General features: G+C 35.7%; 1 protein-coding gene across 1 annotated transcript; it reads right to left on the bottom strand.

Annotated features, from left to right (window-relative positions):
• Positions 1–331: 331 nt before the first annotated feature.
• APOPT1 (Apoptogenic protein 1, mitochondrial) lies at positions 332–9740 on the bottom strand. Its single transcript, XM_035731364.2, has 6 exons — positions 9552–9740; positions 9471–9518; positions 9331–9440; positions 6110–9294; positions 3617–3753; positions 332–1252 (listed from the first exon to the last, which is right to left on the bottom strand). Exons 4-6 carry the CDS (start codon positions 6437–6439, stop codon positions 1105–1107), a joined length of 615 nt encoding a protein of 204 aa, XP_035587373.2. The 5' UTR covers positions 6440–9294; positions 9331–9440; positions 9471–9518; positions 9552–9740; the 3' UTR covers positions 332–1104.
• Positions 9741–11760: the final 2020 nt, after the last annotated feature.

The following is an 11760-nucleotide window of genomic DNA, read 5'->3' as shown; positions in this document are numbered from 1 at the left end:
TACTAAACACAGTATTCATCCTGATGATAATAATCCCTGACTGACCTCAGCCGGGGTGTCACAGAAAATCATTCAATTTCGAACGGCTGTTTCGTCCATGTATGGTGCTTTTCAGGAGCACACGCCCACGACATCATGGTTGACCAACTCCAGGACTTTCAGGTCATGCAATAGGGACTGAACCACTAGTATGTTGATCGGATCATAGATGAGCACTGATGAAAAATCTTATTTTTGTATTCGACAACTATCCCATCCTATATGGTTTTTAATGATACTTTAACTACAGTTATTCTATGACGAACATTATCTAAAAATTGAAATAATCTCCGCATAATCACTTCATGTATGAATTGTAATTAATTATTAAGGTTCAGAATTCAGTAGACAAACATTTTTGTGTGCAGACTCCTCATTGCTAAAAACGTTCGTTGGACTACCACAAAAATAATCCCAGACATCTGTAAAACATATATAATCAAACGGAATTCCATATGATTACGTTAGAACATTCAGATTAACTGATGATAACAGACGAATTGACATGCATTTTTTCTTGCATTGTGGAACAGTAGGCTTGCTATGATACCGGACGCAAGTTCCCAAGTTGAGATATAACTATTTGTTAGGTGACTACAGACTTTTGCACTGAGATGTCTACAAATAGAACATACTAATTAGCATGCGATGATGATCGTTTCAGAAGTTTGTTTATGACAATAAAGGATTGACTGTGAGAATCCTACCAATACGACTAACATACATAATCTATCTTTTTTGACCTTACCAACCAAAACAATAAACTACAAAAGCCAAAAGTCTGCCGCAAAACAAACAGAAAATACTTCAACTTATTTAATTACTTTCTGTGAACTAATCACGAGAGCGAATGCTTAACCTCTAAACCACTAAGTCAGAACCCAGCCGTGCTTAGATCGAATCGTGAATTCAGCTGAAAATACTACGATCTCCACAAATCCCCATATTGATAAAAGTTTACTCTCATTTCTAATAAAGTATATATATATATATATATATATATATATATATATATATATATATATACAAAATCATTCAAGTTATCAAATGAATACAATTGAATAATCAATGATTTGGTTCTATTTTCTTATCATTAACATTTTCACATTTATTTGATTTTGGAGAAAATTTGGCATAGAAACGATGATACAATTGTTGTAGGTCTACCAAAATACTTAGATAAACAATATAAACAATAGAACGATACCATTTACTATAATAAGAAAACAAAATGGAAAGAAAGAACATATGATCGGTTAGTAAAATAAACACAGCGACATTTAGATAAGATGGTGGTTGGAGGTTTTATTTACTTAAATACATAAATATTAGTACAAAGAGGCACCAAATAGATATGCGCCACATAAATCATTCGATTTATGTGAGGGCTAGGATACTTCGCGGGTGCCTAAACCGAACCAGGTGGTTTCTTAGGGGATCACACCACGAGCCTCTGACCTAAAGGTCTAATCCACAAGACAATGGAGCAACGTTAGGAGATACAGTCCCATGGTAGCCGGTGATCAATAGTTAGTTCACACGCCATTTGTTTCCTTGGGATTCTAGAGCCCATGTGCACCGTTGGTTTGAAATCAGGTTTTCCAACTCCCTAGGTGAATCCCCCGTATCCATTAAACTCAGTTAAAGCGCCGAACAATAACTTTTCGTCCTCTCAGTCTCGTGATGAAAACCCTAAATGTAATTCGTAACTCTAACCATCAACTGTAAATCATAATTCTAATTCCTCACATTGGTTTATAACATTCACTTGGTTCTAGTTATAAGGTGAAGACTCCCAAGGTCAGTTTAGCGTCACTCAAAAGTCCTCCATAAATTATAGTCTCACCAAAAGTTCTATCACAAGATGATAGTGTTACCGATGGATTTTACAGTGAATGTTAAAAATAAGATTAATCAACTTTCATAATTTTTTAAAAGGTCATAATTGCTAAATAGATGGAGATGTTTGAATAGTTGAGATTAAAATAATATTTAGATAAAATATATAGTTCTTGTGAGTCATTTACCTTAAACAATCAGGATAACTTCTACAATGAAGCATTATTAGGCGAGACGTTCAGTTACAGGGGCTGGATCAATGTTTCGTGCTATCTAGCACTCTGATAAAAATGTACTTGAAATTATTATTAGCTGACGCTCTCTAGAAAATTCGAACAGATCTAAGTCGTTACTACTGAGATGTTCGGATCGCAACTAATCTTTTATAAAATTGATATATTTACACTAATTGATCATTAAGTAGTGAATGAATTCATGTTCGATTAGTTTTTCAACCTAATTGAATTCTATCAGATAATTTGTAGTTGATACTAAGGTACAAGATGTTAAGTATTTGCAGGCAGCTGACACTTGTTGTAAAGATTTATTTAAAATTTTGAGATGATTAGTGCCTTATATGACGGAAGAATTTTACTAATCAAGACCATTGAATACTGAACAATACAGTTCAATGATTGATGTGATAAGTTCAGATTATAGTGTTTTCTAATGTGAAGTTCAACCAAATCATGTACCATGCACGAAATAATACCAAAGAACACAATTGGATCAATAAAGCAGTAATTACAAAGTATCATCTGTCACAAAACCTAACCGTTGAGAATGTTAAATTCCCTGAAAACAACCTACTGATTATTTTGTAACCTTGATTTTATAAATTCGAATTTCCATTAAATCGAGACAAAAACTTAGATTTTTACTATTGATGATGTTATATTCATATTATCCATTTACATTGTCAGTATGCTAAGTGTTTACTCTATTTTTAAAGTCTTTGTAGATATATTCATAGGTATGTGATTGGATGGTGGTCGGAGGTAGTCGACAGTAAACCCCGAACCCGGATTTCGTGCTATTTGGCACTCGTCAGCAAGGTGTATCTGTAATCTTGAGGGAACTGGTGCTCCCTGGCGGATTCGATTCCGTATCACTCAGTTTCACAGTCAGAGACGTTACCACTGAGCTATCCGGGTTACGACTGACCTCCTGGGAGCACCAGTTCCCTCAAGATTACAGGTACACCTGGCTGACGAGTTCCAAGTAGCACGAAACCCGGGTCCAGGGTTTCCTGTCGGCTACCTCCAACCACCATCTAATCTCAATATATAGTACACGCAGTATCGAGTCACCTAGACTGGTGGCCACATTGCAACATGGTCGATAGCATTCGATCTGCACTAAATAAGGACTTGACACGCATGACATTGATCACCACCCAGTAATCAATCAATTGTGATAGGTATATGATGTTTGCTTGAATAACTGAGTGACTTTACTAGAATCAATCTTATTTGATGTCTACCGATAAATTATCTTTATAAAACTATCTTTATGACAAGTCAAAGTCAAGAGAGAAATATGCTATCCAGATATCTGAATCGAAACTTAGAAAAAGAATATCACCTTTAGTATTACGACATATCACTAATATGAGTAGTATATAGGTAATTAAAACTCAAATAAATCATAGAAAATAAAAGTCAACTAGAAATCAAGGTTTAACGTAAAAAAAAGGAACAACGTTCTAGACTTTATTGAACGAACAAAAAATACATACAGATTGAAGTCCATTCTCTGCTTTTTATTTGCCTCCAAAAATTCACGATGAAATACTCCCATATCTGGTATCTTATGTTCAGTTGAATTATTTTCTAAATTTTTCATTTTCTCTTTTTCTAAAAATGCATTTTTTGCCTATGAGAATAATGATAATGATAAAAAAGGAGACAAATTACTTCTGTTGTGTACAAGACTTCAATAAAATCATATGATAATAATAATAATATCTATTTTGTGCGCTAATAAGATGTGGCAACTTGGACCGATGCATATATGTGCCTGGTCCTACGTTGTAGTTGACTGACTGAATGATTTTGTGTAAATACTATTGAAATAAAGAATTGTATAAACATCTACCTTACTTTTACATGTGTACCTACTTTCAACATACTGACAACCTAGGTCAAAATGGTATAAGGAACGATATAAGGAAGTTGATCAGTCAGACAGTCAGTAACAACGTAGAACTTCGTACGTACGTACATCAGTTCGAGTTGCCACACCACATTAGCACAGAGATGCAGTGGTCGATTCAAATCCCGTAGTGGTAGAGGTAATAAGAGTATAAGCAGTAATCGGGAAGATTAGGGTTTGGAGATGTTATTTAAAGAGTATAATCCAGTGAAATAAATTTGGAAAGAGGAAAAAAGGGACATGAAGAATTCAGAAGATTAGAATTTGGGAGAACACAGAGAGTGGATGCACCTGCGCCATTGCAAACGATTTTGAGCCATGTCATTCAGAGTCTCTAACCATCGGTTGCTATCATCTCGCGGTCCCCAACCAGGTAGTCTACACCTACCAACATGACTCAGTTCACTTGTCAGTGACTTGTGCCATGTTTTGGTTTGGCCGCCCCTAGCTTTCTTCCAACCTACTCCTATACCACTGAACATAGCACGTCGAGGCAGTCGGTCGTTGGGCATACGTAACACGTGTTGATAAACCTAAAACATTTATACACTTTACAAGGAACTTGAAAGCACCAATGACAACCGTACTAAAAGACTGCTGTTTGATGGCATGATATATCATTTGTACTCAAACCTCTTTGCCAGAGTTTTACACAGATCACAGAGATTACTTAATTAATAATACCGATCGAATAAAAAAAGATAATAATCTACACTAAATGAAGTATAAACACTAAGATAACAGGAATGCCGAATACCCAATGAGAATTCACATTGTTTCAATAATCAACCCCAGTTCAATTCTATCAATTAAATTGGTTATTATTATTATTATTAATGGCTTTATTCAATATTATCTTTTTGGTACAATATAGAATTCTCAGCACCAATTCACATAATTTGCAGCCAGTTAGAACCCAGAGACAGTGGTTACATTTATCTTGAGTACGTGTATATACGCAATATCAGGAAATTATTTATCGATCAAAACTGGCTATAAAAACCGATAAATATGGAACAATTGTATGACATATTTTTGTGGTCGAATATCTGCATGGCAACCAATGGGAAGACCCTGGAGGAAAATCTTCAAACTGATTAAAGATGTGTTTCTAGAATAGCAAACGTGATGTCAAAAATTAGGCAATAACAACAACATGAGAAAGTAGTTATATAGCTAAACTGTGTCGCGTGTAAGACAGTCATTACTCAGGCACACAGTATCGTTGCACACTATCAATCGATCGGGATATCTCATCCATTAATTTGACAATCCTTAGACGTATTTTCTTCACAAACTATATACGGCTAATTAATAAAACAATTGCTAACCGCTTCAGTAGTAAAGTGCTCAAGTAAATCATCGTTTTGAACTTGTCAGAAACTGTGAATGAGACTATTAACAACGATGATCAGTCAAATCTGTCAAGTTACCTATCAATGCCACAGAACTTTAATGTGCAACCAAAACAAAAAAATTATTAGATTATTTAACCGACTTTACTTTATGCATGAAAAAGGGGTTTTTCGATCACCACTAACACAACACATTGTACATTATGTGTACAAGAAAAATACAGTTTTTAAGTGAAAACTTAAAAAGGCTTAACGATATAAGAAAAATAAATGTAGAAAACATATAGAATTGATTAATGTTAAATCTTCCAAAAGTCACTCTTTAGTAATAAAATTCATCTTAGCCAGTTGTTTTGTAGTGCAAAACAACATGCAGTAATGAATTGGGAATTAAGAGTAAATTTATTATCAATGAAGATAAAAATGGGTATACTCTTCAACTTAAATTCACTAGACACTAGTGATCAAGAAATTTAGTTAAAGTAGATAAACTTTGCATGGTACAACAGTTAATAGTTATTAGGGACGCTAGCATTGATAGTTAAAATTCGTGAATGCTACTGATGTCGAACTGAGCATACCCATGAAACGTAACGGTATACGGTGTATGGATGCAGAAAACGAAAAAAATATTGTGTACAAGAGTTATCTGTAGGTAGTGTCTAGAAAAATCAAAGTAATCATTCTCAAACTTCCTGACACTAAAAAATAACAAACCGCACCTTTGAATAAGAAAGATTGTATAATGACCAGTATTCGTTTAACCAACGCCAGGTTTCTTGACAAACGGTCTTATATTTTAATTCCAAATTAGTTTCATTCGGTTTAGATTTAAACCTTAATGGATGGATGTTTGAAGAGTACTGAAACGAATTAGGGTTGTGACAAGGCCAGGGTGGCAAGTCTTTTTTCGAATCCTGACTTTCCTTGATTTTAACAGATATTTTAGAAAGCTGTTTGTAGTAACCCATAGGAATAAACTTGTCGCCGTAGGCAAGAGATTGTGAACTGATGGAATTAATCGATTTGAACACCGTACCGTAGGACCACATATTTCCTCGAAAATATTTGCTTTATTTCATCTTCGGGTCGACCGGTAGTTAACCTTTTACAACATAATAACAATATTGATAAATTTGCCAACAATCAAGAACTGTAGTTAACAAGTATAAAATAACCAAACAACTAACACGAGTGTAGGAGTTGTACGACATATGGAGAGCAAAATAAGCAGATTCACAATTGATTGATCACTGGGTGGTGATCAATATCATGCACATCAGTTCCTTCTTAGTGCAGATTGAATCCTACCGACCAAGTTGCAATGTGGTCACTAGTCTAGGTGACTCGACATTGTGTACACCATCTTCTCTGAGTAGATTCAGTTAAAATTATAGTTAAAGCAGGACTGAAGTTAAGCTTACGAAAATACATGCCAGAAGAAGACTTAAATACGTCTAGAAGAATAAATTACTTCATAAAATACATGATTAAAATAATCAGCAGTGATCTGCATCATGAAAAGCTTGTGATCCTCTTAGTAAATGGAATATTGAAATGAAGGAAATCTAGTACAGGAAACCTATCACTTTTAAACACCTTAACAATTGCTTAATTCCGAAATTGAAATAGACCAAAGCTCACAATGCTGTTTTCTGGAACAAGACAACAAGTCTATGGGTGCGGGATCTACTTTAAGATGTTTACTAGTCCCACTTTCTGGGAATCACTAATTTAATGCATATAGACAAGAGCATCTACTTTAGGGAAAATCAGCTACATAATTCTTATCCAAGCTGTATAATTTGAACGTAAACCTTATGTTTACGTGCTCAATAATCAAACAGAATACACCAAATTTAAGTAAGTGGGATGCCTCAGATATCAGCTATAAATTAAAAGAACTGTATATTGCCCTTCGCTTAGCCAATCACATATTTTTACAGCGTTATATCACTGAAATTTGAATGGAATAACTTGGACATCTCATAACTATTTGACTAAAATGTTCATATATTTAGCAAACTAGCTACATATTACATTTACAATATCAAAGTTTTTATTTCAAATATTGTACCGTAAACTTTAATCTGGACAATTAATTATTATCACTAGCTCTATTACAAAAGTGTGGTTCAAAGTTATATATATAGGTATGAAAATACCTCAGTCTATCTAGCTGATAGTGCTTTACCACCAGTCCTGATGATCTCTTGAGTCAACCTAACTGGGTTTGCTGCCTAGTAATAAACCAGGTGGGTGTGCAGAACACCAATAATCTCAGGGATCTCATTAATCGTGGTACTCTGAGAACTGACAAAATCTCAACAAGGATACAAGTCCTTTTCAAATTTACATAACGTACAACATCAGTGAAATGAAAGTTTTGTCTATTAAACAGAGAGCACATAGCGCAGCATACCTTTTATCACTAAAACGGTTTTGAGAAAAAGACGTACATAAGTTGCTTTCGTTTGATCGTAGGTGTTTCTGAAACACTAGTCAACTTTGGTGGGGATACCGTATAATGTCTAAGTTATGAATAGAGCACTAAGTGATGATAAATTGGTTGCTACGCTTTAGTCCAATGAAGAGGTTAAGATACATTACGCATACACATACATATAATGAAGCAACTATTATATAGGAGTTAAGTTATGAACGTGCATTAACCACCTACCTTTCTCCTAATCGCTTCAAGATTATATTTAATCAGTAAGAATTTGCACCAGAACCTGCGGTGTTCTGGAAATTGCAGTCCGCACTGCTTTATTGTTTGGGTCTTACTGGTCCTATTTAAAATAGGGTAAAGACTTTCTAACTTCGTGAAAGCTCTCTTTAACCTAAAAATGCTTCAAAACCTTTAACAGGAATGCAATACTTCATACAGAAATAGTGAAATTCAAATTAAAAAACGGCACGCACCCCATTAATTCCCATTCAAAGGCGACGCTAATTTTCAGAAGCGTTCACCTGACCGAGAAGAACGAGATTTTGAAAGGGCTTAGATGCCTTTCAATCAACCTGCCGTCAATTGAGGCAACCGAAAATGATGTATGGAATAACGAGTGTAGGTTTTAAATCAGATATATCTTTTTTCTTTCTGACTAAATAAGAACGAATCAGAGAAAAAGGTCTCAAAATCCCACAAAGGACCATATACCGGTGGAGCGCAGATTTCCCTACTGCATAATCGACTCTTAAAACCTACTACCAGAAAACATGATATTTGTACCTTTGTTGAACTTACTCAAGAGAATATCAGACATGTAGAAGTATCCTGGAGCACTAGGTCATGCTTTTGAGATTCTGTCCTTCATACATAAATCTGAATTTGTATCTGATGCTAAGGCAAATCCGGTCCAATAAATTTTTCCCCACTCGCATTATGCCTTCAAGTATTATTAAAATCTAAGTAATGGAGCATAGATGAGTTAGAATAATTTTACTTAAGAGCCTATTACAAGTTATCGTGTCATCGGATTGTAAAATACCAACGTCAAAACAATGCCTTTGATGATCTGCTGGCCTACATTGTTTGCAAAACAAACACATTAAACAAAGGCGTAACAATGAGTCGAAAGTGACCAAAAAACAAAACCAGCCAAAACTAATAGTTAAAATTATTTTGACAGGTTAACTATGGATAAAATAGGGCTTATTTATGCATGACACGCACTTCGCTTGGTGCAGTAAAAATAAGAAACCCATACATGCACCCCAAACATGTTACAATAGTACTAATTAGATCTAAACAGAACTTGGAGTTTTAGAATAGACTTTATTCACATAACAATCTACGAGTGGAAAGTCATTTCTAAAAATACAATTTGGTTTAAATACAGACTAGAAGTGTTGTTCCATCATACTATGTGTCTATCTTTTCATCCGGAACTTGATTTGAACTCTGAAACGATCCACAATGAAGGTCAGAAAAACTTACCACAATACGGTGAGAAACTAAAGGAAGTGGTTGTTTAAAGTCATTATTACAATTGGAAATTCCCATCCCGAGACCAAAACCAGTCCCGAAGATAAGTGGCCATGGACGCCCTAGGCAAGTTATATAATACGGGAACTTACTTTTAGCAAGCACCACAGAAAATATGATTCCCCCAAATAAACCAGCACCTAGAAGCCGTTTTAGAAAATGTCATATCGAACCTGTCTTAATCAAGGTATCGGAAATACACCTATCAAGTTTAAATCCAAGTATATCTTCTGACTTGAAGTTCTCGCCCATCTGACTGAAACGCAAGAGTGGAAACAGGCGCTTTGATTTCAATACTCAAATAGTGTGAAGCAATTGGTTGAGAAGTTTATAGGAATGTGACACTCAGTGTTTTATTGCGTTCATCCTGGAGGTAAATTGTGTACTGAGGGCGTATGAAGGACAGCATATGAAAGAATCGGGGAGAGAAGTGAGCAATGAGTAAGCACATGCTTTACACATATATTTGATTATAGAAGCAATCGACAACAGTCAATCATAACATTGGTATAAAATTAGAAAAATCTGAAAATAGTCCAGCAGGCTCTCAACATTGATACTGATCTCATCATTTTTACTGGTCACACCTAGCTGAAGGCGCTCGACCACGAGTGGGCACGCCTTGCTATACATCCCATGCGACCGTTAGCCAGCACAGACTGGACGCTTCCGGACTTATCAGTAATCGCCCAAATAAATTTTCAAACTTTTTGATTTCCAACTGCTGATTTCACCGGGTTATTATACTTCGATAATAAAGGTTTGCGTGTAAAGGAGATTTCAAACTACGCATCATTAACACTATTACCGCATACTTAATGAATTTATTAAATATTGGGTTGGTGACTCTTTTCATGCATCTAAAAATGCGCTTGAAAGTTACTAGTGCAAGGCTTTCTGTAAATCATTTTTATTGGTGACAAAATAAAACTTTGAGCTGTTTGAAAGTTCACGATCTTTGCTGCTTACTGCGTACATTTTTGTCATTCTTATCGTTCGCTACATATCAAAAATTCTTTTTTCGATGAACAATTTTCAGCCATAGTATCAAGGAGTGTCGTATTTACAAAAGATTTAAATTCCATTATTTGTGCAGTGGAATTTTATTTGGGCTGAATTTATCCATAGGTTGTGTATGTCAAGTCTAGTCTCCATCCGAAGCAGACTAAATTACTTTGATGATGTCACAGGTATTCAGTGTTTGACAACGCTTCTACTAGTAACACCTTCTAATATATTTCGTTCCCGCCCAGAGAAATCAAAAGACAGAGTCGAGGAGATCGGAAGAGTATATTTGGCGATGACCAATATATCGGAATTCTCTGATCTAATCTGGCTAGCGATTGCGGTTGATGTTGAGCACGGCGTTACCACACGTGATCTGGTGCGGATGCCTGACCGAGCGCCTTCAGTTAGATGAGTCCACTAAAACATATGGTCAGCATCCAATGTCGAAAACTTACAGAGCTATTTATTTTGGGGATTTATTTACCGCTACAACTTAATCTCCGGGTCTTGTTCTCTTTGAACAGTTACGAACAGTACTCCTTGTCCGAAACATCACTGTAAGTTAATATCATCTAGTCCGTGTTCCTTGCAACAACAGTTTTCATACATATATACATTGATCAATAAATGACATCTCAAGACATATACAGTATCTCTTAAAAGTGCTTGCAGTAGTTCGCGCTCTAACTTTACCCACCGCTCTTAATGTCTCCATCAGCCTCCAGGATACAAAATGTTGGCACAATATTTCTCAAAGGAGATATTTCCCGTGCTTATGTTTCACAAGCAAAGGTAGATTTCAAAGTGAGTATCACTTATTAAGATTCGACACGGACGGTTGTCAGTATGCCTCATATACACATACATTCCTATGCGACGAAATCGATAAACAGTCCCAAACATTTTCGGTTCATTTATGAAGCCCGAAATAGAAGGCAACAGAATAAACTACACTCCGCTCACAAATACTGGTGCACAAAATATTGACTCTGCTTCTTACAACCTTCTCATCGAAGCGTCCACGTTAGTTAACAATGCAAACATGATTGTGTTACTATTTTCCCTCTCCGAAGCCAAAATGCCGATTCGAGACTAAATTGCATCGGCTCTCAAATTAAGGGTAGAGAGTGAAGAAGTTGAACACACTGACCACTTCAGTTGTCAGTTCTGATTGTCCAGTGCCTGACGAAATAACAGCACAAATTCAGAAGGGTCGACCGACTTTGGGAAATTGCTTCACTGATGGTGTAGGCGAGATATCTGTTTTCCGACCGAATGACGTCTTTTCTGCTCAGCAGTCTGCCCCATCCTACTTCGTGGGTGTCCAACAGAACCATTAAGAATAGAATATTTGAAGGTATTTGATAATAGATG

This window comes from Schistosoma haematobium, chromosome 2 (assembly GCF_000699445.3).
Source record: "Schistosoma haematobium chromosome 2, whole genome shotgun sequence".
Classification (NCBI taxonomy): domain Eukaryota; kingdom Metazoa; phylum Platyhelminthes; class Trematoda; order Strigeidida; family Schistosomatidae; genus Schistosoma; species Schistosoma haematobium.
Note: the sequence above shows the minus strand (reverse complement) of the source record. Positions and strands in the feature narration are given on the sequence as shown.